At 49.5% G+C, this 27,845-nt stretch overlaps 1 protein-coding gene across 2 annotated transcripts in view; it reads right to left on the minus strand.

Moving 5' to 3' along the window:
* Positions 1-21,902: 21,902 nt before the first annotated feature.
* The window catches only part of COP1 (COP1 E3 ubiquitin ligase), a 210,664-nt gene continuing 204,721 nt past the window's right edge, over positions 21,903-27,845 (minus strand). For both annotated transcript variants that reach the window (XM_054037628.1, XM_054037629.1), the window contains exons 19-20: positions 26,650-26,694; positions 21,903-23,064 (exon numbers count right to left, since the gene is read on the minus strand). In XM_054037628.1, the coding sequence (XP_053893603.1) occupies positions 23,047-23,064; positions 26,650-26,694 (63 nt within the window). In that variant the 3' untranslated portion in view covers positions 21,903-23,046. The remainder of the gene's footprint in view (positions 23,065-26,649; positions 26,695-27,845) is intronic.

Below are 27,845 nucleotides of genomic sequence, written 5' to 3' on the forward strand. Positions count from 1 at the left end.
TATTTGTATTGTATTTAAATGGAATTAAAATTGACTGTTGACCAAGCCACAGAATTTAAAGCTACTGGAGGTGCCTGACGATGAAATGGTCGCTAACCCTACAGTAACTGGGGCTCTTCAAGCTACATTGTCCATAGTACGCCTCTTCCAACATGCAAGCCCCACATGTGCTCAGGGTTGGATTCTTTTGGCCAGCAGTGGCCACTGGGTCTGTGCTTGAGTGCTAAGTATCCTTGGTCCCCAACCAGAGGGCTTAAAGATTCTTTGGCATGTAGATCCTCCTCCTCAGAGCCCTGCTCATGCAATCCCCCCAGAGAAGGAATTGCCACTTGAGCTCCTTGCAGCACTGTACTGTGTCTCAAAGGAGAAGGGAGACTTGACCTGGGAGAGGCAGAAGCTGCCACTTCCTGGCTGGCTGTATGCCCCAAGGGGCCCAGTAGGTCCAAGGCTGCTGATAAGGGTAAGAGGCAGTGGGCCGTTCGAGTGGAAACCATGGGCAATGCCTCTAGAATCCATAGGTCTATGAAAATAACAAGGGGCTGTAGATTCCCTCTCAGAGCCATAGGGATCATGAGATCAGGACCTTGAAGAGCGGGGAGGTGATGCTTCCCCATTGTGCTCAGAGGCTGGAGAAGAGTATCCCTTTTCCAGAGGCGTGGCTACCTTACCCCGGGAGTTGGAGGAAGGGCAGTAGTCTCTGCCCTGACCAGCACTGGTGAAGCTGGTGGTACCACAACAGCTTCAGAGGTCAGTACCACGGAGGGTAATTTCACCACCTGGGAGAGCAGGGGCGATCTGGGCTCAGTGCAGAATGCACAGCTGCTGGGTGCCAGGAATGACGGTGCCGATGGAAGACAGACAGAGGTGTGGTCGCTATTAGCAATGCGGGTTCTGAGAGACCGGTACCAGGCAAGGCATGGAGCTCAGTCTGAGGAACATCAGTGGAACCCATTCTGGGCCTTGAACCACCCATTAAGGAGGCCGGATGAGGTACTCTCTGCCTTTTCCTTACAAGACCCAGAGGGGGTGACCTAGTCTTATGCTCCTTAGTGGAGTGGTGCTCCTGCCTCCCTCTAACCGCAGCGGTTTTCCCAGTCTGGAGGATATCGTCTTAGAGGCATAAACCGTCAGCGACAGGCTGACATCAAGTTCACTGGAGCACTGTGTAAAGAGGTTTGCTCTGGTCCATCTGTTCTGATATGCCTGAATCTGGAGAGGGTTGCAGAGACACCTCTGCAAAATAGACTTCAAGGTAAGCTGGCCTCTCATGCCTTCTGTGTTCTCTTAGAGAACCACACGTATCAGGAACGTGCCCCACCCTGAGGCACTTGTATGCCCCTCGTCACAAGAAGGGCAGTTCTTATAACCAGGAAACTTCGATTCAGCCGTAAGGACTGGGGAATCTCAGCTAACCAAGAAAAACATTGTGTTTTTCTAAAAAGGGGGAAACAATAACTAAGCAACACACACTAGCCATTAACTAGGTCTGCTGTCTGTATGCAGGGGATAGTTTGTCTCACAGCACGTGACAGGTACCCACTCTGCTAGGGTTACGATTTGCAGCCAGGGGCGATAAGAAAGCAAGGACCATCTGGGCCTGCTCCACTCTTTATGCCCTGGATTGGGGGGCACAAGCAGGCAGGTGCAGCCCCAATGGACACTGCTGGGCAAAAGAATCCCAACTGGAGCTCACAGGGTGGATGCACTGCAGAAGGGAAATCCATGGAGACCAGCACTTGAACTACGAAATACATAGAACTGCTATGGACCATTTATTATCTATATGAAGATGCACACAGAGCCACACACCTCAGTTCATGTTCTGCACAGGCAGTGCTGTAGCTAGTATAGGGGAGCTGTCTCAGGCATGAAATTCACCATGCTGGAAGAACCATTGCTGGAGCGTGACCCATAGCCAGAGGCAGCACCTCCCCCTCCCTCCACCCCCAGTATTCATCACCTGCTGTGCTATGAACTAGCTACATCCAGGCTCATCCTTATCCCATATCCGGCAGCGGAGTGACTCTGTGGGTCTTTTGATGTTAAGGAGTTTAGATTGTTTTGTTTCCCTTTCCTTCCCTTGAGGGCTTTGAGGCCTGCTAGTTAAAGGTTGTTTAATTCTCACCAATCAATTGCAGATGCTGTATGTTCCCCAGTCAGCATAACAGCACTGAAAAGCCTCCTCCCCATCTCTCAGTTAATAAGGGGACATCAATAGCCGCCGTAGGGGTAGGAGCTTGTGGATGTGTTAAAATAAGTTTAGCTGTATGTGTGTGTATAGTGTGGATATATAATGCACACAGTTGTACATGTGTGTGTGTATAGCCCACTCATATCAGGCATGGCCACAGAGAGCATTTGAGAGATTATTATTTGACACTTGCACCCAGGAGCCGTGGGCCAAGTCAGAGATTTGCAGTAGGCGCTGTACACCCTCCCCCCTCAACAAAGACAGCTCCTATCCCCCAAGAGTTTACAATGCAAGTAATCAGTCTCGGCCAATAGGATAAATACAGCCCTTGCTGAAGCAGACAACCCCCACAGACTCTACCAGGAGACGCACCCACAGATGTCAAAGCTGGATGTGGTCCCACGCATTCCTGAGTGCTTGTAACACGTTGTCCTTCTTCGCATTGGCCAGAATCCCGCTGCCCTAGGGTGACCAGATGTCCCGATTTTATAGGGACAGTCCCGATTTTGGGGTCTTTTTCTTATATAGGCTCCTATTACCCCCCCTCCCCCGTCCTGATTTTTCACATTTGCTGTCTGGTCACCCTACGCTGCCCCCAGGGCTGCATGGCAATGGGACAACTGAAAAGGAAACTAGTCCCTTTTCTATTGGAGACCTTCCCAAGAGACAGACCCAGACCCTGCACACCCAACCCCCCCCCCCCCCCCCCCCCGAGCGCAAACGCAGCAGGACATTGTGCCTGAATCCGGCCAGCAGCCACCCAGCCCCACTGCAGATTGTACCTGGCAGTAAGAACAGTCTGCTAGGCCAGGGGATCCATGTGAGCCAGGGCCCCTGTCGAGAGCCATCTCCGGGCACCTGAATTAACTATTGACACATATACACTAATCCAGAGCACTCATTACACCCCTTCGCCCCTTGGAGAGGCAGGCTGAGAACAGACAGTTCCAGCCTGCACTTCCTCTGGTGGATCTGGCCAGAGAAACGTACTCTTTTCACTCCCACACGTACAGTATCTCTAGTCCTCAGCCTTCCCTTCCGGGTTCCCCTCCAGGCCCTAGATTAAGCAAAACAGGATGCGGAGCCAGCCAATGTCACTCCTGCATTGGCCAGCAGGGGTCACTGCAGAGTCACACACAGCACTCCCTAGCCTCACCCGCTGGGGAGGGAGGGTGCAGAGCCTAGCAGCCCCTAGTTCCAAGCTGCGGCTTTGACTTGGCCATGATAGGAGAAGTGAGGACTGGTGGTGAATCCCTAACATCTATCGCATTGATTGAGTCAGTGCCAACTCCAATGAAATGTGGGGCTAGTTTCTCTGCTCTAGAGATAAAGGTTATGACGATAAGAGAGGCAGGCTCTGCGCAATGCACATTGACGCAGGATGGCATCTCCCAAGGGGGAACTAAACTAGTGATGTGTAAAATACATTCAGGTGCTTGCCTGTCCCAGGAAATAAAGCATGTAAAGCCAGTGCCCTCCCACTGCCCTTTAGCAGACAGACAGGGAATAACTTTGGTCCCCATAAACATTTCGCCCTCGTCTCAGAACTATTTCTAATGTCAGAGGGGGTGTGAGGCTGTTTAAGACCGGAACGGCCAGCGCAGTCTTCTCTGCATTACCAGTATTTAACTCATTAATGTACAAAGCAAAATACGCGAGCTAAGGATCTGGCCCCTGGTGTAAGTGGGAAGAACTCTAGCGACATCACACTAATGAGAGGGCAGCTGAGTTACAGAGAGGGTTAGCCCCCTGCCTCTGACCACACAAAGAGAGGGGCAGAGCTAGGAAGAGAAGTCAGCCTTCCTGCTCCCTCCTCACCCCATCATCCTTCCTTAGTATGCGGTGGCTTCAGCTATCACCAAACACAATCTAGTTGCCTTGCGAGAGACCGGAAGATCCTTTTTTCCCCCACCTTGAGGATTCCAGCCTTCTTCTTGTTTTAATTAAAACTCCCTGAACTGGCTGTGCCTAGAACAAGTTTCAGAGTAACAGCCGTGTTAGTCTGTATCCGCAAAAAGAAGAACAGGAGTACTTGTGGCACCTTAGAGACTAACAAATTTATTAGAGCATAAGCTTTCGTGGACTACAGCCCACTGTATGCATCTATGCATCCGAAGAAGTGGGCTGTAGTCCACGAAAGCTTATGCTCTAATAAATTTGTTAGTCTCTAAGGTGCCACAAGTACTCCTGTTCTTCTTTTTGTGCCTAGAACGTCTTTGTCGATCACTAAATAGTCTAAATCATGGTGGAACTAGACTTGTATGAGTTGCTGGACTTGTTTCATATCACTGGGAAGGGAGTTTTCCTTTTATATGCAACAAGGTCTTGGATTTGAACTCCAGTCTCCTTTCTCAGACACGTACATTCTCTGCATCTGGTTGCCCATCTTTGTATAACCATGGGTATTTCTTTTCCTCTGAGATGAGTGTGTAACTCCTACTTACATCCATTTGTTTCCTAGTGCAGAAACAGATCCCTGCAAAAAATGGTCACAGGAAGCGTTATGATGCCCCATATTCCCCACAAGTGCAAATTTTAATTCAGTCAACTACAATAATAAGAGAAATAAATGCAAAAAGCAAACATACGATCAGACACTCAGCTGGGTGAATCCACCTATCTCCACTGAAAAGCTCTATTTTGGTATTGCAAACATCTGTCCTGCAGAACAGGGCTTATCTCACAGACCACCCGCCAAGCAGCCATCAGATGGTGACAACCATAGGCACAGATTCCGTGAGCTGGAGCACCCTTGGAAAAAAAATAGCGGGTGCTCAGCACCCACCAGCAGCCCCACAGATGAACACTTCTCCCTCCCCTCCAGCGCCTCCCGCCTGCCGCAGAGCAGCTGTTCAGCAGCGTTCAGGAGGAGTTGGGGGGATTGGGTGGTGTGAGAGCTATGGGGAAGGGGTGGAGTGGGGGCAGGGCCTGTGGCAGAACAGGGGTCGAGCACCCCCCAGGCTCTGAGTATGTCGGCTCCTATAGTGACAACCTTTGCTCACTGCATTGGAACTGGCACCACGGTGAGGACCAGCTGAGGGGCCTGCCCTCTGTCTCTTCCGTCTGGTTTTCACCTCATGGCAGTTCCATTCCCTACTTGCATTAGGACATGTACTTGTTGCTGAGCTCTTCCCAGCCATGTGCTAGGACAGGACTTCACAGCAGCATGGGCCCCAGAGCCAGATTCCCCACTGCTGGAAAGAGCCAGGGAATAAAGGGTGACTGATGGGGAGGAGCAGGGTCACTGAACAGGTGTCTGAAGGGCAGGGCCAACTCCAGGGTTTTTTGTCACCCCAAGCAGCCCACCCCTCCCGCCCCCCCCAAAAGCCACAATCGTGATCTGCAGCACTTCAGCGGCAATTCGGCAGGAGCTCCTTCACGCCGAGTCGGAGTGAAGGACCCTCTGCGGAATTGACGCCGAATAGCTGGACATGCTGCCCCCCTGCGGAGTGGCCGCCCCAAGCACCTGCTTGCTAAGCTGGTGCCTGGAGCCGGCCCTGCTGAAGGGGCTCAACATCCAGGGTGGAGAGGAGCTGAGGGAGAGCCCAGCTGGCATAATTAGAAGTAATAGGATGAAATTAGGCAAAAGAAAATGCAGGCGGAGGGTCAGGCCTCCTTTCCCAGCAGAGAGTGCTCTGGCTGTGGGGCGGTTGCCCAGGGGAAGTGGTGGAAGCCTCATTGTTTGAGAGTTGTAAAACGGACGGGGCTAAGCTGCAGTGCGCATAGTGTGGGGAATAATTCTGCACTGGCGATGGGGCATGCAGCGCTAGCCGACGCAAACTCAACAAGGCCAAGTGTTGCCAGGGCATTTGATGGCAGTTGGGAGTGTGACGGGGGAAAGCGGCGTGGTCCCAGCTCCGTTCCTGTTGAACGACGTCTGCAGCATCAAAACCATTGCCGTCAGCAATGCTGCCTGCTGCTCAGTTGTGCATACTCTGGGGGCTGCTGCACACTTCCCAGCACTCGTTGTGGCACCTGCCACAGCCCCTCCCTTCAGAGCCCCAACACGGCCAGCGCAAAGGGGTCAGGGTGAGGCTGGGAACAGTTCAGTTCCTAAAGTGAGTGAGAGAAATAGCCCCATGTAGGAACCTGAGAGTTTTGCTCAGCTGGGCTGTCTCAAAGGCAAGGATGAAATAGCTGGGGGGGCAAGGTACCTAGGCCCTGCCATGGGTCAAAAGCCCATCTCTGCCCGCTCTTGTAGCTGCTATTCTGAGTAGTGGGATCCAGGGGGCATAACTTGTGCCTACAGGGAAAGGAGCATTTATGGCTACGCTGCATCGCAGGGCGGCCCATTTCCCTGCCTCTGTATCCACCAGCCCTGCTTTTCCTAGGGGAATTTCCCCAGCCTCCATGTGGCTGATAACCAGAGTCGGTGCAAAGAAGTCTCGTGCCCTAGGTGAAACTTCCACCTTGCGCCCCACCCCAACCCTGTAGCAGCTCCCCACCCCCCCTCCGCCCTCAGGTGCCCCCCCCTGCGGCAACTCCCCCCTCCCGAGAGCCGTATGGCAGCTCCCCACCACAGCTCACCTCTGCTCCGCCTCCTCCCCGAGCACCCCACCCCCCTCTAATTCTCCTCCCCTCCCAGGCTTGTGGTACCAAACAGCTGATTGGCGCTGCAAGCCTGGGAGGTGGGAGAAGTGGAGCAGTGACCGTGCGCTCGGGGAGGGGGCGTAGGAACGCTGTAAAAAAAAATTGGGGGCACCGCTTTTTGGCGGCCCCAAATCTTGGCGCCCTAGGCAACCGCCTTGTTTGCCTTAATGGTAGCACCGGCCCTGCTGATAACCAGTGTTCAACAGAGACATCAGGCATCCCACACACACGCCGGCTGGCTAGGAACGTTTCATCAGCTGTTAAGTATGAAGCGTAACCACACTACAAACAGCATCTGCCTCCAGCCCCTCCTGCTTGAGATCTCGTGGGCTACACATATGTTACAGCCCAAGCAACGCAAGTTATGCCGGCGTGTGGGCTGGAGTAATGACATCAACAGGAGAGCTCTCCTGTCTGCACTAGCAGCACAGCTGCATCGGTGTAAGCTCTGTAGTGGAGCCAGAGCCACGGTCAGTCTCCCTGACTCGTGCCGAATACGTGGCCACAGTTACGATGGTGTCCTAAAGCAGTGACATCTTTGGTCCCAACATTCCAGCTGGACTTTCGCTGTAGAATGACTATTCACCACATTCGCTTCCTAGGAAAGATACTTTTCTCTCTAATGCATAGACCAGTGCAGAGGGGCACACTGCTGCTAGTTTCACTACAGCCCATGCAGGCTTCGCTTGCTTTCTCCCTGACCCATACTTCTGCCAATTGCATACTCCTCCTGACCAAGTCTCTGCTCAGCCCTGGCCCCAGCAGTTTTCCTAGGAGAACGGAGGTGTCCAGATGTCTCCAGAGTACTTGGGAGGTTCCCACGGTGCAGGGGGAGGCTAGGGCAGCTACGCTTTTATTATGACCACATGGGCCTTTGGACATGAGATGAGAAAGGCAGAAATTGGGGTTTCTTGATGCTGGTGCAAGATTGATATGTGGGGGTGAAGTGTAGAATTGTTTTTAAAAGGGAAGATTGAGTAGCTGTCACTTCTCTTTTTGCACCTTTGGGGACCAGTGTGGGGGGAGCAGGCAGCCCCTCCCCCTGCTGGCTGCCCTGGGGAGTTCGAATCAAGCCATCCAGGGCTGAGTGTAGCCTTTGAGTCTCAGGGATGAGGGAAGGGTGATGGCTTTGGGGGCTCAAGAAAATGAAGGGAAGCAAAATAGAAGCTAGCCCTGCCTGGGTTTCTCCAAACAGCTCTGCTGATGCACCCTGGCTTGCACTACCACTCCCCTCCATGCTATCCCAGCCAGAGGCTGTACGTGCAGCTCTGCCAATGCACCAGCTCCTGCCCCTACAACCAAGAGAGAAGCAGGAAAACACCTGGGACCCTGTGCATGGCCAAGTCCAAACCAGGGCAGATCTGTATTTCCGAGGTGTAAACTCCTGCAGCAGGAGGTTGCGCAGCAACTCCAGCTGTGGGTGTGAGAATGAGGACTATGGGGAGCGTGTTCACAAGTGTTTTATTTTAAACACACAACTGTTGCCTAGAAAAAGCACAAGGGGCAGGCCCACCAACATCATGCTGCTTCCCTGGGGATAAACACTCACATCAGGATTCTGCAAACACGTGGAGAACATGCTGGTCCATTTTCTGCAGCCCTGCCTGGGTCTTCCCCACTCCCCTGCTTTCTTGGTGGGTCAACTCTATGGGAGGGCGAGCACAGAGCAGACGCCTAGCACAGTCAATCTTGCATGCTAGCAGCCAGATTTCTAGGGAGCCAGGAAGTTTGAATGGGATTTCACAAGGCTCTCTCCCAGCTAAAGGCTGAAAGTCCTTGGGGGAGGTGGACCCTGTGTAGCTGCTAAGTGAGAGCTGCCTGCAGCATAATGGCTTGTCTACACAGGGGAGTTAGCGTGCAGCAGGCCAGGGTGTGAATCTACAGGGGACACTAGCTCCTCCACGCTACCTCCCCCTGTGGACACACTGCGCACTAACAGTGCCTGTGTGTGCGCATTAGCTTAACACACGTTAAGGCCTTGTCTGCATGGAGAATTAGTGCATGGCCCGTCGGGGGGACTCTCCTGTGCTCCAGTTTGCTGTGCAGTAACGGCCAGTGTGGACATTGCTACAGTGCAGCGAAAGCCTGGAGTGTGGCGGGGCTCACTACACTTCCACACCTAGCACGTTAAACCATACTAAGGTACTTCTCTCCCTCCCCGCTTAATGCTAGCTTTGCATTCACTTGCTGTTAGTACTGGGTTCCTTCCGCACGGTGCCCCTTGGGCCGGGCCCCTGAACGCACCTGGGCCTCTAGTCTTCCACGTCCAGGTGTTCCATCAAGCTAGAGGCTCAGCCCTCCAGCTGAGACCCAGCCAATCCACCCTTCCTTTGGGATTGGCAAAGGGACTGTCCCATAGCTGGGCTAAGGCCTTCTGCTGAGCTGTGACCCCTGGAGGCTCACAGGCTAGCGTGGAGAAATAGTTCCATGTGGCAAGTCACTATTAGGGTTACCATATTTCAGCAAGCAAAAAAGAGGACGGGAGGAGCCCCGCCCTAGCCCCGCCCCTCCCACTTCCCGCCCCCCCAGAACCCCCAACCCTCCCCCCATTCCTTGCCCCCTGACTGCCCCCTCCTGGGACCCCTGCCCCTAACTGCCCCCCAGGACTCCACTCCCTATCTAAGCCTCCCTGCCTCTTGTCCCCTGACTGCCCCAACCCTTATCCACACCCCCACCCCCAGACAGACCCCTGGGACTCCCACGCCCCATCCAACCACTCCCCACCCCCTGACAGCCCCCCCCCGAACTCCCAACCCATCTAAACCCCTCTGCTCCCTGTCCCCTGACTGCTCCGATCCCTCTCCGCACTCCTGCCCCCTGACAGCCCCCCCCAGAACTCCCAACCCATCTAAACCCCTCTGCTCCCTGTCCCCTGACTGCTCCGATCCCTCTCCCCACTCCTGCCCCCTGACAGCCCCCCCCCAGAACTCCCAGCTCCCCACCTCCCTGCTCCTTGTCCCCTGACTGCCCCTTCCTGGGACCCCTGCTCCTAACTGCCCTCCAGAACCCCACCCCTAAGCCTCCCTGTTCCTTGTCCCCTAACTGCCCCCTCCTAAGACCCCCCCCCAACTGCCCCCCAGGACCCTACCCCCTACCTGTACCCTGACTGCCCAAAACTTTCTCCACTCCCCCCAAAAGCCCCCCCCCGTTTCTTGACTGCCCCCTCCAGAACCTTCCTGCCCCCGGTCCCCCTTACCCTGCTGCTCAGAACAGGGTGTTGGGCTCTGTGGGAGCCGAGCCGGACACGTGGCTGCGCTCCCCAGCACAACAAAACCCGGTCCCTGGCCCTGCACAACAAAACCCGGTCCCTGGCCCTGCACAGTGCTGCCGGACCGGGTTGCAGGAGAAGCCAACTCAGAATGCAGGGCGGCTCCGGCTCCTCTACAGCTGCTCAGGAGTCCAGCCCGGGATTTTTCTGCAGCCCTCCCAGCCGCTCGCTCTGCCGGGGGAGGGGGAAATCCCGGACATTGTGAGTGCTTTACAAATTCCCCCCGGACGCTATTTTTAGCGCGAAAAGGAGGACATGTCCGGGTAAATCCGGACGAATGGTAACCCTAGTCACTATGCAGTCCTACCGGCCTAGAGGGAGAGGCTGTCAGGCAGCAGTTGTTAGAGGAGCTCCTGCCTTGATCCTACCCTCTCGCCAGGAGCCAAGGACGGGAGGTCTGCCGCCAAGTTCCAACAGAACTAGGTTTTCCCTTGCTAAGCTCCAACCCCCATCCAGGTCTGACATCTCACAGGTGGGGCCCGCTGAGCCTCCAATAGCTCATTAGTGCTGTGTTGCCCAGTGCAGGGGTATCACACCGTGCAGCCAAGCCAATAACCACTACGCAACATAATTCGGCAGTCTCGGTGTTTGGAGTAGGCCAGGAGAGGAAGGGCAGGGCATTCCAGAGAAAAGATGGATGTACAGCGAAAGAGCTTGGAATAGGGAGATGGGCTGATGGAGCCGGGGGGCTACAGAGGGACTGAGATGCACTGGCAAAAGCCCTGAGCCAGGGGGTGGTCTAGAGAAAGCCTTAATGGTAGCACAGGGCCTGCTGATAGGGCACTGGTAAAGGCCTATGCTTGTAAGAGCAGAGGTTGTATCCTAGGAGCACTAGAAAAATGAGCACTACACATTGGCCAAGTGTCTTTGTCCCCCTCTAGCAGCAGGAGCACATAACAAGGTTTCTCATTCCACTTCTGCCTTCAGTCTGACACACCAGGCCCTCCAACTAAGCCACAGCAGCTCCTGGCCTTAGAGCCTGAGGTTTTTGGTTCAGCCTGGAGTGGTGTTACCCTAGGACATGCCCACTGCCTTCCACAGCTGTATCCCATCAAACCTTATGCCCCTATTGGTCTCCTTTACCTACCAACCCCACCCCTAAGCTCTCCCCAGTCTCACAACTCAATGAAAAGTGAGGAGGTCAGGATACTGAAGCCAAGCAAAAAGATTGGGACACTTTTGTGCTAGGACACTAAAAATTCCAGCTTTGGATAAATCCTGTGTGAGGCAGCTGTGGACAAGAGTGGTGTTAAAGGAGCACTCAAGGAAGACGAGGCTGCAACAGAGAAGTTAAATTAAAGTTTTGCATCAATCTTCATGGCAGAGGATGTTAGGGAGATTCCCACTCCTGAGACATTCTTTTTAGATGACAAATCTGAGGAACTGCCCCAGATTGAGGTGTCAGTAGAGACAGTTTTGGAACAAATTGATAAATTAAACAGTAATAAGTCACCAGGGCCTGATGGTATTCACCCAAGAGTGCTGAAGCTCAAATATGAAATTGCAGAACTACTGACTGTGGTATGTAACCTATCATTTAAATCAGCCTCTGTACCAGATGACTGGAGGGTAGTTATTGTAACACCGATTTTTATAAAAGGCTCCAGAGGCAAACCTGTCAATTACAGGCCAGTAAACCTAACTTCAAGTACCAAGCAAATTGGTTGAAAACATAGTAAAGAACAGAACCCACAGACACAGATCAACACAATACGCTGGGGAAGAGTCAACATATCTTTTGTAAAGGGAAATCATGCCTCACCACTCTATTAGAATTCTTTCACGGGATCAACAAGCATGTGGACAAGGGTGATCCAGTGGATATAGTGAACTTGGACTTTCAGAAAGCCTTTGACAAGGTCCTATACCAAAGGCTCTTAAGCAAAGTAAGCTGTCTGGGATAAGAGGGAAGATCTACTCATGGATCAGTAACTGGTTAAAAGACAGAAAACAAAGGGTAGGAATAAATGGTCAGTTTTCACAATGGAAAAAGAGGTAAGTAGTGGGATCTCTCAAGGATCAGTACTGGGACGAGTACTGTTCAACATAGTCATAGATCTAGAAAAGGGGGTAAAAACAGTGAGGTGGCAAGGTTTGCAAATGATACTAAATTACTCAGCATAGTTAAGTCCAAAGGTGACTTTGAAGAGTTACAAAGGGATCTCACAAAACTGGGTGATAGGGCAACAAAATGGCAGATGAAATGCAATGTCTATAAATGCAAAGCAATGCACATTGGAAAACAATCACAACAATACATCCCCAATGATGGGGTCTAAATCAGCTGTTACCTCTCAAGAAATATAATGAAATCATCTGGATTGTTCCCTGAAAACATCAGCTCAATGTGCAGCTGCAGTCAAAAAGAAAGCGAACAGAGTGTTAGGAGCCATTAGGAAAGGGATAGATAAGAAGATAGAAAATATCAGAATGCCTGTACATAAGTTCTTGGCATGCCCACACCTTGAATACTGCATGCAGATCTGGTTGCCCCATCTGAAAAAAAAAATGTATTAGAACCGGAAAAGGCACAGAGAAGGACAACAAAAATTATTAGGGGTTTGGAACAGCTTCCATATGAGGAGAGATTAAAAAGACTGGGACTGTTCTGCTTTGAAAAGACAACTAAGGGGGATATGATAGAGGTCTATAAAATCATGAATGGTGTGGAGAAAAAGTGTTATTTATCCCTTCACATAACACAAGAACCAGGGATCACTCAATGAAATGAAAAGGCAACAGATTTTAAACAAACAAAAGGAAGTATTTTTTCCACACAATGCCCAATTAACCCGAGGAACTCATTGCCAGAGGATGTTGTGAAAGCCAAAGATATAACAGGGTTCAAAAAAGAATTAGAGAAGTTCCTGGAAGATAGGTCCATCAGTAGCTATTAGCCAACATGGTCAGGGATGCAACCCCATGCTCTGGGTGTCCCTAAACCTATAACGGGATGGATCACTCAATAAATGCTCTGTTCTGTTCATTCTCTCTGAAGCATCTGGCATTGGCCACTGTGAGAAGACAAGATACTGGGCTAGATGGACCATTGGTCTGACCCAGTATGGCCGTTTTTATTTTCTTAATCTCATGAAAACAGCTGTTCTTGAGGAATTTTTGTCTCGGGCTAAAATATGGTAAGAATCCCATGAAGAGACAGATACCAATTCTATCCAAACCAGGGAAACAGGCGCCTTCTGGTTGGGATCTGACCTGGAACCAGACCTAGGAATTCAAAGCTGAGCAGCACCAACCCCGCTCAGACCTAGGAATTCAAAGCTGAGCAGCACCAACCCCGCTCCTCCCCAGTCTGTGAATCTGTCATGGTTCAGATGTGATGTTTTTATTTTGGCCCAGCTCCAGCTTCGCTCTAGGAAGAAACAATGTCCCTTCAGATGAAAATACTGAGCTAGGCCTTCACAGGGCAGGGTTCGATTCCCATAGGCAAGTCCCTTTGTCCCTCAGGGTCTCGGTTTCCCACCTGTAGAATGAGGATGGCATACTTCCTTTCCCTACTAGCTTTCTGCCTAGCCGTTCATAGCGTATGCTCTTTGGGGCAGGGACCAGCTCTCACTCCATGTGCATCTCCCAGCACAATGTGGCCCAAATCTCAGTGCTCTAGGCTCTACTGGAATAGAAATAAAACAACCGTGCTACCTCATCACTCTCTTGCCTGTGCCCGGCCTTGCAGCCATCCCAAAAATAACATGACCAACGGGTTGGGAGGTTGGAACCAGGTGTGGCGGGGGAAGGGAGGCTGTTACCCTTTGTTCCCTGATTTCTGGGCTTGTTCCCATAAGAACAATAATCATAAAAATAACCAACTCTTACATGGTACTTTTCCTCAGTAGATCTCAAAGTGTTTTACAAAAGTCAGTATCTTTATCCCCATTTTACAGGTGGGGAAACTGAGGCACAGGGAGGGGCAGCGACTTGTCCAAAGGTCACCCAGCAGGCCAGTGGCATCTACTGTTCTGTGAACTGCAGCGAGCCCTCTCCTCCCTTCCTTTAGAGCACTGAGGCTTTTCACAGGCGAGCGAGTTGAGGATGGAGCACAGGAGTTGCCATCGGCAGCTTCCCCGCTTCGGTGGGCCAGAGTTGCATTCTCTACGCTGCTCTTGTGCAGTGTCTGCCGTGCTAACAGCCAGAGTGCGAGAGCCCAATCAACTACAGCTTCCTCGCGAGCGCGCCCACAGCCACCTGCCGCAAGGTTATTTTCTTCCTCCTTAAAGACTCACATTGTTTGTTGGGGATTTTGACACATCGAATTAGATGCTGTAATCAAGATAAAGCAGTTATTTAAAGAAGGCCCCTGTGGACAAATGCAGGCTCCCACACCTGCGCTCGCTGGCAGTCTCTCTCTGTAGCTGGGAGTTCCTGGAAGCTGTCATTTTCCTTTTTTTAAAATACACACCTTCGTTTCAGCTTGTCAGCCGCACCCGCCTGGCTCATCCATTTTTAATACATTATTTTCCTGTGCTGCAGTCTCCAGGGGCCCCTCTGTACACACCGCACTTATTCCCCTCTCCAGGAGCCTCTCCTCTTTGGTGGCTTTCCAGGGCACTCCTGAGATGTGTGATAAAGGGCACTAAGGGAGTGGCAAGCCACGGGGTTAAGAGATTAAAATCAGAAGCCATGGCTCAGTAGCCTAACCCAGTAGCCATGCATCCCAGAATCACGTCAAAGGTCACAAATGGGGCGAGTTTAGCAGGCTGCACCTGACCTCGATGGTTGGATCACGGCACACATGGTTCAGGAGAAGTCCACACGGGGATAGCAGGGCAGGCATGAGGGGCATGGGCAGCGCATTAGACGCCCAGGACAGGAACAGGCTGGGGACTGTGGGTTCGTACTGAGGGGCAGTTGAAGCAACAGGTCTGAGTAGGGTGACCAGACAGCAAGTGTGAAAAATCAGGATGGGGGTGGGGGTAATAGGAGCCTATATAAGAAAAAGACCCAAAAATCAGGACTGTCCCTATAAAATAGGGACATCTGGTCACCCTAGGCCTCAGTCTGGTTCAGCAGCCAGGGCTGTAGTTCAATGCTGAGCTGCGTATTGACCCACAAGTGCAGTGGCAAACAGCAGCAGGGAGTGCAAACCAGACGGGAAGAGTTTGAACCACTGGGGCCAGGCCCATGCTAGACGTGCAGAGTGCAACAGGCCCTGCGTGAGGTGCCTCAGAAGATGGGGGAGGTGCGTGGCAAGGGCCCAATGACTGGAACTGGAGGGGATATGGCAGGGCATGAATAAGATCCAGTGTCAGCACTGTCTGGAGGCAGCTCGCACAGGGGCCTTCTCGTCTGTGCCTCACTCTGGTCACAGCAGGGCTCAGACTTGTTAGATCACCAGAATTAGTTAGTCCAGTTATTTGTGGGTGAATGTATCTGCCTGTGAGAGAACAGGGAAAGGGCAGCAGGTGAAAGACCCTCAGGGATGTGCTACTTGCTTTAATACATACACTGAGAACAGCCTGCAATATGGGCACCAGCGCAGGGTGAGACACCGGGGGTACATCTACACGGCATGATTCGCCCAGGCTCCAAGGCAGGCCCCCTTCTGCCCACACATGAATCAGTCAGACTCAGGTTAGCAAGGACTCAGGACCTCGACCGGGGAGAGGGCTGGGGGGTCCAAGCCTGGTCATTTTGCAGCGTGGATGAAGCGCGAGCTGCAGACTCGCATCAGGTCTGCGTAGAGCGGTACTGACGCATTCGCATGGCTGAGTGACCCGGGTGCAGCGATTGTAAGCCCAGGTTTATAACTCAGCACAGATGCTCAAGCACCAGCTAGGACACGCCAAGTAAGACGTAGCCCAGGTCACGCTGGAACATGGTTCCATGGGCTGAGAGGTAGATTAGAGGGTAAGATTAGGAAAGGGGCAGGGAAAATAGCTCCTCTGGGGAGGTGGAGAAAGCAGGAGCAGCGCGCGGCTCTGTTAACAGATTTGGCTGCAGCACATTCAGTGGTGGTGGAAATCCCAGCGTCCCAGGCTGATGGGTTAAAACAGGGCTAGGCCAACGCTGCTGGGCAACTAGGACCCTCCTCAGCCACACTAAGCCGGTTTAAGATCCGGAGGAATTAGCCGAACCTGAGAAAGCAGGTTTCAGTCAGACTCAGCAGACATGCGCTGACCCTGGTACTGGGGGGCTGTTGCTCTGGGCTAATGGGAAGCCCTGGGAGCACAGCTCTGCTGAGAGAACAGGAATCTCAGGCTTCCCAGAATGGGGATAGGGCTGCTACTTTTGCAGTGGCAGATTGCCAGGAGCAGTTAACCAGCCAGGCTCTCGCCCACAGCCCTGTAAAGGAGGCACAGCTGTAAAGAGCAAGCATCTTCCCAGAGTGGGTAGCACTTATTAACCCCTGCAGGGCAGAAGGTTATTCACAAGACCCATGGAACAGACTGATTATTTTAAAGCATCCCTCAGAAGGAACATGGACCATTAGATCACTCAGTCAGGAAAATATCTGTTGGGTTTATAGGGAAGAGTCCCAAAAGCAAAATGGGGACCCTTAACACTTGCACAAAACTACCTTCATTCTGTCTCCATCAACACCTGGATTGCTTTCCTTCCAATGCCCAAGTAGTCTGGCCTTCTCCTGGGCTAGGACGGAGAGCAGTGGAGAAGACAAGCAGGGTGTGGAGATGTAATGCAGCGGAGGTTTGTACAAGCAAGCAGGCACTTGCTAGCTCACACTGTTGGGTTAATATTAGCAGTCACATGCCATTATTCCTGCATTCTAAGGATGGCCTTTCTATTTTTATAAAATCTCTACATTATTTTCCTTTTGAGGACTGACATGACTGCTGGCTCCCCAGCCCTTTTCCTGCCATCATGTACTAGTGGATTAATTCAGTCTCCCTTTAAAAGTTGAAATGTGAGGTTGGAGGGTGCAGAAGAACCCAAAGGATCCCAAGAGGATCCAAGAAAGAGGAGTGGGTTAGAGATGCTCACAGCATGTCCCATATTCCACTGAAGTTACCCAGGTTTTAAGTGCTGGAATCAAATTCAAGCCCGACTTTGAGAAATCAAACTAGTGGAGCACCATAAATGGTTAATCACCTCCCTGAAAGACTGCAGGGCAGGAACAGTTGTGAGCCTTTTAAAAGGGGGATTTAAAAAACATGCTCAGCTGAAACTATGGTTTGAATCTGAGATTCTAAATACTCCATCCTCACAAACCTGGGAAGAAAAAAAAAATATAAACCGAGACGTTCTACTTGTCACCAAAAATTGTCATAACAGTCATTAGAAGACTCTGGGCTTATGGCTACCAGAAGAGAAGCACAACCTTGGGGACTAACACAGTCACAAAACATCTTGTGGTCCAGGGAGGAAATTGTTTGTCTGTGATTTTGATAAACTATTTCCCCCCATACCGCCACTGATCAGACTATGGGAGGAGATGAGCTGGTGCATGCCCCTGGCCTGGCTGAGTTTTTAAACAATTAGCTACTAAAGTAGTTCTTGCCAATAGAGGGTGTTAAAACAAACTATAAGCGGGAGGAAGGGCTGCTGGCAGATCGGTCACTATGCTGAGTGTGCACATGGACACCAGATGCCACATGGGTGGCAATGGTCTGATGAGTGGAATTCATGAAATAAAATACTCCATGGTCTGAGGAGGATTTTGGAAAAGCTTGAATGTAACTGGTCTTCAGCCTATACCCCTTCCCTCAACACCTTTTAAAGGTGACCAGCAAGGGATAAGTCTTTGGGCTTGCGACTTTTTTTTTTTTTTTTTATGATGCGTAAGGAAAGGCCTCAAGGTCCCCCCGACTCCCAAGTTTTTCCCCTGAACGACTTACGTTGGAAATTCAGGTCCTGGGGAGGCTGGGAGAATGATTGTGATGAACTAGAGATACAGCAACATCACAAGGGCTAAACAAGTGAAAGCTGAGCAATAAAGCAGGAAAGGGATGTTTAGTCTGTTTAAAACTCTTGGTTCTGGCCTAACCTATTTCACTCCAATGCTTAATTAACGTTTTGAACAAAGCTTTTGTTGTAGATTCAACACCTTCACCCCTTCAATTAAGGTGTTAAGGACTCATCATAAGTGCCCTTATACTCTGAGCAGGTCTTCAGCAAAGCCAAGGAAGAGAAGACCATATTCCTGATATGTCTAAGGTAAAACCAAACTGGAAAATAAAAATGTAAAATATAAAGGAAATAAAGGATTCAATGTACTGTACAAAACACGCAGAGACCCAAACAGTCATCCCTCACATTTCTGTAATAATGTTCCATCCTGAAGGACAACAAAAGCACTTTCTAGACTATTATAGGAATCATTTACCCCCACTGAAACCCAGTCAGTGTCGGAGTGGAACACACCTGTCATTCCGTTTCAGCAACACCAAATAAGCCTTTAAGCAAAAAATTCTTCACTTGAAACTGCAGGGGGAATTAAGGTAGGCAGAATGTAATTACCCAAGTTGGCAATCAGCCAGGACATCAGCATTAATACCACTATGTGCATGTGTAGATACAGTGCTCAATAGAAGCATTCAAAACAACAAAATGATTTCTCAAGCCACACAGAGTACATTAAATACATTGCCCTCTGGCCATTGGAGATCCTGGTGGGCATTTGTTAGTGCTGTGAAAGGAGATGAGGCTGCAGGGGAGGAGGAGGAAGAGAAGAGCGCTTGTATGCACAGAAATGTGATGGAAGAGTAAGAGTATTTCCTTTCTGATAATGGCTGCAGTCTTTATGGATCTTCCATAGTTCAATAAAATTACTCTAAACAAACATGGACCTTGCACGTTGTGGCAAAACACCAGCATTAACATCTGGTCCACGCTCATGGTCTAAGAGCCTTGACATATCGTCACCAATTGACATTTCCCCTTGACCATCACTTCACATTCTGTCTAGCAATGAACTTCTTTCAGCTCAGAAGCATCCTTCTTCTGACTAGTAAACGAATGTTCCCATATTCCATAAAGGAGGCTGGCTCGCTGCACAGGGTTTGGAAGTTTTTGCTTGTTATGAGAGAGAATATACTAACACACCATCTATGGGAATGCACATTAGTTTATAGTTGAAGTAATTCACTGGGCTGCCCAAAACTATTGCTTTTTCAAAAAAGGGGACTACAAAGCACACAGATTTCCAGGTGTAACAATAAATCGCTAGATTGCATTCACAGCATTTCATTGGAGTTTGGTAGCCTTTTGCATTTGAACTTTTCAACACTTTATGATTGGGTAGTCCACAGCCTAGTTTGGAATGTCTGTGGGTAAACATATACACCACTGTTGTCAATATGCTGGAAGATGTGTGAAGATATACACACATACAGAGTACATCCTTTGTATGCACTAGTGACACATGTATACGTAGCGTACCTGTTTGCTAGAACAGACAGCCTTCAGGCATTTCTGTCTCCAAGCCATAACTTCCCAACAGGATTTCATGACACACTGGTTATATGCCTGAGCCCTGTCTATACTAGCTGTTGCACACTGCTAGACAAAGTTATCAGTGTGCCTGCACTAGACAATACGCACACTGTGGCTAAAAGGCGTGTTGTGTGGCGGCTGTCCCAGCATCTCAGGTGTGCCTATACATTTACAGATTCAATCCTGACAAGGATAATCTCTTTTCTGTATAGCACCATGCACAAGGGTCCCAACTGGGACACTTGGGTGCTACCATAATATAAACATTTACATCTACTACTACCCTGTTTCCCCGAAAATAAGACATCCTCCGAAAATAAGGCCTACTTACAGTTTTGCCTCTCGTTGTAATATAAGGCATCCCCCCGATAATAAGACCTCCCCGATAATAAGGCATCCACCGATAATAAGGCATTTTTCATTTCTGAAAAATAAGACATCCCCTGAAAATAAGACCTAGCGCATCTTTGGGAGCAAAAATTAATATAAGACACTGTCTTATTTTCGGGGAAACAGGGTAGGCCTCATAACACCAAGCAAGGCTACAGAACTCAGAGAAGGAAGGGGCTTTAGAAACAGATTGCAATACCACAGATACAAAAGAACTTTAGCCAAATGCTGCTAACAAAGCTTATAGTAAATAATTATATGACATATCCACAGAAGGGTTATCTGGAGGAAAGAAAATTAAAGGTATTAAAGCAGAGAACATCTTCTAAAAGCAACAGCATCACTCCATTCATGAGTTGCTGTGCTTCTAATTAGAGCCAGACACTGAATTTGCATTTATCTTGATTTAAATAGAATGAAAACTTAAAAAACAAGGAACTTAAAGTTAAACTGTTTTCCATTTAATTTGCAAAGTAGCCTTGGAGCATATATGGTATGTATTTTGCTTCTCATTTTAAGATCTCAGCCTCGCCAGACCAATTTTCAATTAAAAAACCCAGCAACAGATTTTCAATGTGTGGGAGGGGAAAGGGAAGTGTAATGTCACCTATTGAGAATGGCTGCTTGGGCACAGAGCTGGGTGAAGTACAACCAAGTACTTTGGTCTATGCTGATCCTATGTCCCGTGCTGTCCAAACGCAGGGAAGGGGTTTTACTTCTTCAAAATAACAGATTGTTACGCACTGCTGATGACAACCTCTTTAAACAAAATCGGCAGGTGCCAAAAAGCTATTTTGTGAAAACACCCCCATCAAAACGGACCTTGGGGAAAATCCACTTGCAAAATGATAGAGGTTTCCTAGTTTTTGAACCTAAGAGCAAAGGCCGCCACACCAACCACCAAATCAGACATCAAGGAAATCCTTTTGCTAAATATAAGGCATTACAGTTGACAATTATGCAAAGCTTTTTTTAAAAAAGCAGCAAAATGAAAATCAAGAGTTGCTGCTTTCCTGGGCATTTCACACATACCAACCCTGTGACAGAAGAAATGCCCACAGCCAGGGGTGCCATTTGAACTTTCTTCTGCCATGCTGATTCCCATGGCTTATATGGCTGAGACCTGAAGATGGCACCTTAGAGTGGGGCAGTTGCTGTCATGCTCCCTCTTACTTCTGATTGGTCCTTCCCCGGCTGAACATTCCCCATCCCTCCCTGCTCACCCACCCCTGAAGCCAGGGAAGAAAACAAAGCACTTGAGAAACCACATCCAAATTGCATTTGGAGTCGAGGACCCTCATCTCCTCCTCCCTGCCAGATGCAATCCTAAGGATGACTATAGTAATTTTGTTCATCTACAGCATCTTCCCAGTTGGGATTCTCAACACACTTTATAAGCAAATTAGCACTAGTACACCTCACGATTCCTGTCAGTTACGGCTAGCACGTCTCACCCTCATGGATAATATCGGCATGCGGAGAAGTTAAGTGACTCACCAAATGTCACTCGGGACACCTATGGCAATCAGCATTAGACTTCACAATGCTCGACTCCCAGTCCTTTGCTTTAACCTCAAGCCCACTTTTACTCTCTCTCTCTCTCTCTCTCTCTCTCCTCTGTCCCTAGAACAGTGGTCACAAGGATCTCACATCTCATCCTTCCAGGAAGCTCCAACTAAGCCATTAATCTTTGGATGAGCTAGGATGCCTTTCACAGCCAGGCAACTCTAGTTCCCAATGGGATGTGAGGGAATGCAAGACTCTCCCTTCTACCAAGTGAAGCCCAGCACCCATGTGGTACTCCCAGACTGAAAGGGAGAAGTTGAATGTGGGACCAAAGTGAATTCAAGTGAGATGTTTGTAAATAAAACATTTCCATCTGTTGTCACTACGCACACAACAATTCTTCAGGCAGATGAGAGTGGAAACAGATAAAACGTTATACCTTCTAATTCAACTTTAAACTTACACTGGGGTAGTGGTACTGGCAGCTCTGTATTATTGTCGTGCAGGATAATGTGATCTATCTTCTTGAACCCTCACAAAGTAACAACTTAACACTCAGCATCATGGTTTATTCCGCCCCTCCATATGTACAATTAAGTGTATGCCTGGTTATTAAAAATAAAGCTCCTGTATCACGGCTTTGAAACACATTACAATCAATTAAATTCCTTCCTTATTACAACATTCAAAATGCTTGGCTTCCCCACGATATGAACTGGGGACAAACAACAGGCCATGTGGCAGAGTGGATGAGACAGCAGGGCACTGGTAACAGGATCTGGAGCCTTTCACCTCTAGCTGAATGATTCAAATCCAGCCCTATTCAGCAGTGCAGGAAGTCATTAGCTAACAGCAGTTTGGTGCCCTATGAGAAATAGTTTAGTGGAGTCAGTCCAGTTCGCAGTCAACAGATGTCCAAGTCACAGTTGGTACCCTTGTTTTGTTGGCAAGCTGCAGAGGCGCCAAGGATTTTGTGGGCACGGAGACAGAATGACCCCATCCTTACAAGCAGTCCCTCCAGGTCAGGGTTGAGGCATACTGGCAGGGGGAGGGGGAAGCTGCCACTTTCCTGTTGTATCTGGAGGACTTCAGTCTCCAGAACTGTCAACCCAGCAATTTTCATGAACACTGAATGCATCTAAAAAACCAAAACACAACTAAACCACATACATCTTATGTTCTCAAAGCAAACTGCTTCGATGTCCAGGTAAGGCTCAGAGATTTTTTTTTCCCCCCTTGTGGGGATGGAGGAAAAGCCCAGGTAAGGTAACCCAGAAGTGTGAGATTCCATAGTACAGCCCTTCTGTGGTCCTGTTAGCTCCCTTCCCAAGTAAATCTGTTCCCATATGCAACAAGAGAGAATCTTCCAGCTTCACCTTGTGGCTCAATCATCTTTATTATTCCTTTTTGTTATTTGTTTTTATTTAAAAGAATTTGTTTCCCTATCATAAAAATTAGACAACCATACAAGCAGCAGCAAAGTCCGTGGAGTTAACCTTGATGGCAGACAGTTCACTGGTGTTCCCTGTGTTTCAAAAGGTCCTATAGAGTCCGTAAATGGAAAAAAAACCCCAAACATGATGGCTGTGGAGAGGAATATCAAGGTGGTTTCGGTTTCTTGCCCCACTGAGGATCCCAAATGAAAGCTGTAGCATGTCAGCAGGACCAAGTACCTCACGCCTTGAGAGAAAACACTTCATACCAGCTCCAGTACCTGGTTAAAAAATGGGAGCAAACGAGCGATTAGAACAGGGATTTACTGTGTTCATTATCTCCTACATCACTAGGAGGTGAGCTGACCCTTTCTCTGCCTTCCTTACTCTCTGTTCACCAGCATACAGTAGTGTCTTGCATGGCCTTGTAAACCATTTTAAAAAACGAAAGGCATGCATTATGCTTTGATATATCACAATATGATGCAAGACTGTCTAATCACCTTATCTTCTTTGCTCCTAATGAGCACTTTCAATCTGGCGTCTTCCTGGTGCACTGATGAAGACAGCAGACCCTTCTGTTCAGACGTGCATGAACTAACTCTTCCAAGCTCTGACAGCACTATGATCTGGGGCCCTGGAAGGCAGGACTTCCCCCAGCAGGATACAATTTGCACACTCTTCAGAGCTGCTTGGGTACTCATCTGCTGAGCAACCAATGGAGTTCCTATTAATTCTTCCTAAACCTGGTCCCATCCCACTGACCACCACTTAAAAAAGGCAACACCAGAATTCTAATATCTGTCACTGTTTACACATTTCTCTTCACATCTTCATTAATTAACAAGCTAAGTGTATGTGCAAAATCTCCTCTTTACAACCAATTTTTCCCTGAGGAGCAAAAGGCAGCAGGTGCAACAGGGGTTACCAGGAAGCTAATGAAGAATACTCTAACAGTTAAAAATGCCCTGCAAAGGAAAAAAAACAAAAACAAAAAAAACAAAAAAAAAAAAAAAAAACACACAACCACACACATCACTGGGGCCTTTTGGGGTGGGGGCTTCTTTCTGATTAATAAGAATGAGCTGAGAGGTGAAATTTTTCCTATCCTGTTCCCCCATTTTTTGTTTTTAACATAAAAATATCAGGACTATTAAGTCCAGTCAGGTTTTGCCAGAGAACTAGAGTGGTCACTGAAGTCACAGTGACTTGGTTGCACAGAAGGGAAAAGAACCCAGGTCTCTCGAGGGGTGGAAATCTCTGGGTAAGTTTGAAAATGGATTGTGAAACACTAATCAACAATTACAAGAAAAAGGCTAGAGCTGGACTACAAAGCCATTTAGGCACCAAGCCTCTAGGGCTAAGGGGATTTACGTCACAATGGAGGCCAATGTTGCCGATCACGCTCTGGGTCCAGTCTGTGTGGCATGCCCTATGATGTGTAGTTCTGACAATCAGAAAGTGGAAAGTGTGTAGGGTTACCATACGTCCTCTTTCCCGGACATGTCTGGCTTTTCGGCACTCAAACCCCTGTCTGGGGGGAATTGCCAAAAAGACGAACATGTGTGGGAAAATGGTGGCTCTGCTCCTCCCCTGACTCTTCGGCTCTGTTTAAGAGCCGAGCTGCCCGAGCACTATGGGCTTCAGGCAGCCCCCATGCCTCTGGACCCCAGCCACTGGCCGGGCACTTCCCCTCCCGGGCTCCGGTGGCGCAGGGTCCGGAGGCTTGGGGGCTGCCTGAAGCCCATAGCGCTCGGGCAGCTCGGCTCTTAAACAGAGCCGAAGAGTCAGGGGAGGAGCAGAGCCTCCAGCCGCGGCGGCTCTGCTCCTCCCCGACTCTTCAGAGCCGAGCGCTACGGGCTTTGGGCAGCCCCCATACCTCCGGAGCCCATGAGAGGAAGTGCCAGGCCGGGGGCGCAGGGTCCGGAGGCATGGGGGCTGCCCGAAGCCAGTAGCACTTGGGCAGCTCGGCTCAAACAGAGCCGAAGAGTCAGGGGAGGAGCAGACCCTCCGGCCGCGGCGGCTCTGCTCCTCCCCTGACTCTTCGGCTCTGTTTAAGAGCCGGGCTGCCCAAGCGCTACCAGGTTCGGGCAGCCCCCGTGCCTCCAGACCCTGCGCCGCCGGAGCCCGGGAGGGGAAGTGCCCGGCTGGGGGCGCAGGGTCCGGAGGCAAGGGGGCTGTCCGAAGCCCAAGCGCTACCGGCTTCACGGTTTGCCGGGCAGCCTCCAGATCCTGCGCCCCCAGCTGGGCGCTTCCCCTCCCGGGCTCCAGCTGCGTTGGGGAAGCGCCGGCCAGGGGCGCAGGGTCTGGGGGCTGCCCAGCAAACCATGAAGCCGGTAGCGCTCGGGCAGCCCTTTCCGTGTGGCTGGGAGTGGGAGGGAGGAGGGGGGGGGAGTTAGGGTGGGGAAGGAGCGGAGTTGGGGCGGGCTGGGGGTGGGGAAATGGGCGGGGCCAGGGCCCGTGGAGGGTCCTCTTTTTTTATTTGTTAGATATGGTAACCCTAAAAGTGTGCAAGTTCTGAGGTTCATGGAACAAAAAGGTAGACAAGCAAAGAGCGTCAGCATCACGATTTGGTGATAAAGTTCCAGGGACAGATTCATTTACAGAGTGCTTGTGAAGAGAGGTCCTGAAGACAGGAGACCAAATCTCAGCTATCAACCTAGTGTCCTGTTTACTATCTTGCTGGAGACTGAGCTCAAATTTTGACATTAAGAAATCTGACTTTGAATTCAAGTTGAAAAGGTAAGTTTGCAGTTCTAATTAACAGTCACGCCACACACAGTCCCTGTGGGAAAGGGAAGGAGATCTCTGAGTGAGCTCAAGGATTGTTGAACACTAGCCTCTTCATGCAAGAGGCAGCTAGTCAAGTTTTACAAGCTGTTATCTGTAGGCACAGATTCCTGCACTAGGAATGAAAAAAAAGGTGAGTGGAGCATGTGCTCGTTTGGAACATCAATTCTTATTGCTGAGAGTTTGGATTTCAGCATGCTTCATTACGGCACCCTAACTCAGCGGTAGTAACCAGAGGACTGCAGGGGTTTCATTGCACCACGACCCTCTTCTGACAACAAAGTTACCACATGACCCTGGGAGTGGGGTGGAGCCTGAGTCCGCCGCCTCGGTGGGGGATGAGGGGACTGCAGCCTGAGCCCTGCGTGGTGGTGGAGCTTGGGCTTCAGCTCTCGGTCCCAGCAAGTCTAATGCTGGCCCTGGCAACCCTATTAAAATGGCATTGCAACCCACAGCTTGAAAACCACTGGGCTAACACCAAGGAGTTAAGATAAAGCCTTCTCAATTTGTGGCTCATAGCCACAGAGATTAGCATGCAAACATGAATGCATATGCAGGTGCGTGTGTGTGAGCAGCACAGCATTAAATTAAAGTCTTGCACTTCAAAAGTAAAGCCACAGTCACTTTTGGATTGATGACAAAACTCTAATGGCTTTTGTGGCAAATGAAACATGGAGCCTATTTGTTAGTACAGGAACACACACCATATGTGAAAACAGAACAGCATTACATGGCTAATCTCAAGGGTAACATACTGCAAAATGTTTCAAGCTTTCCCGCTCCATGTCGGTTTCTTTCTCATGCTGCAGAGAGCCCTGAGCACTGGCAACAGCACAGTGGCTGCTGGACAGTTGCCATCATGTTTTCCACACCTGCCTCCTAACTTGGCTTCTCTGCCTTCAGTTCGTTTTATTCTCCTCTCCAGCCTGTGCCAAAGGCAAATGCATCGCTTAAGCTACAAACACCCACAGTTGGGATGACCTCTTCTAACTGCTTCTTCTGGTAGAGTTGTTATGACCTTGCTCCCTAAGAATGGATTCAAGTGTTTAAAAATGTAGATGCAGGAAATCACTTACCTTAATTGTACCCTGACTGTTAGCAGCGATGAGCACATTGGATTCCTGAAAAAGAAGAGGAGTTATCAGAGTTTGCAATGCAGATTTGGAAGGGGCATAGAGTAGGAGACTGAAACACTTGTCTGATTTCAAAGGAATTGAACTCTTGCCATTTCTGTTGGGCTTTTGTGGCCAGAAATCTTATTTTGAAAGATTACATCAGCTTGAAGAATTAGGAAGCAACAATCCTTAGTGCTTGCACAGACATTTAAATCTTGAAAGTAAATTACAAATACAAATTAATCGTCACAATACGCCTCTGAAGACGACAAGTAGTATAATCATCACTCATCTCTTGGCAGTATGAATATAAAGGTCTCTGGTGCCTAAACTAAATCGAACTGAACTGAATAATTAACATGACCCCCAAACCCTCCAACTAAGGCAACATACTCAATTAAACAGCCAAGAAATCTGAAATAGAAAATAAAATAAGAGGAATACAACAGCTTCTCACACAAATCGGAAGGGTCAGAAAATCCAACAGTTCAAAAGGAAGAGGACTTTGGCTTTGGCATGAGGGATGCTAGAAAGATGCGATGTAGGTACTTCTCTTAGGTATGTATAGAGCAGTGGTTCTCAACTTATTTACCACTGTGGGCCGCATATGCAGCTCACTATGTGTTCCGTGAACCGCATCCACACAATATTGCAGCTGTGTGCTGACTGGGCCGTAAGTGATCCACAGGCTGAGAACCACGGATATAGAGAGTCAAACTAAGCACACCTTGTGTTGTCTATTTATATGGCCTGCTTCACCAGCCTGGTAGATCCCCAGGAAAATAAAGTTCCCAAATTGCAGGCTCTGGATGGGAGTGGGCCTGCCGTCTCCTACAGAGTCAAGTCCACCCACTTCAGATGCTTTGGTGGGAGACAAGGTAGGGGGAAAGATCCAAAAAGAAAGAAAAAAAAAGGGAGAGAGATTATCAATAAGTTAAAAGAAATAACTACTAGAGGGAGGAAGAACCCTGAAAAAGAAATCAAAGAGACAGAATCACACTTCTCAGAATCCGAAGAACACTTGCATCCGAAGTAGTGGGCTGTAGCCCACGAAAGCTTATGCTCTAATAAATTTGTTAGTCTCTAAGGTGCCACAAGTACTCCTGTTCTTTTTGCGGATACAGACTAACACAGCTGCTACTCTGAAACTTCTCAGA

Source organism: Malaclemys terrapin, chromosome 8, assembly GCF_027887155.1.
Source record: "Malaclemys terrapin pileata isolate rMalTer1 chromosome 8, rMalTer1.hap1, whole genome shotgun sequence".
In the NCBI taxonomy this organism is placed as follows: domain Eukaryota; kingdom Metazoa; phylum Chordata; order Testudines; family Emydidae; genus Malaclemys; species Malaclemys terrapin.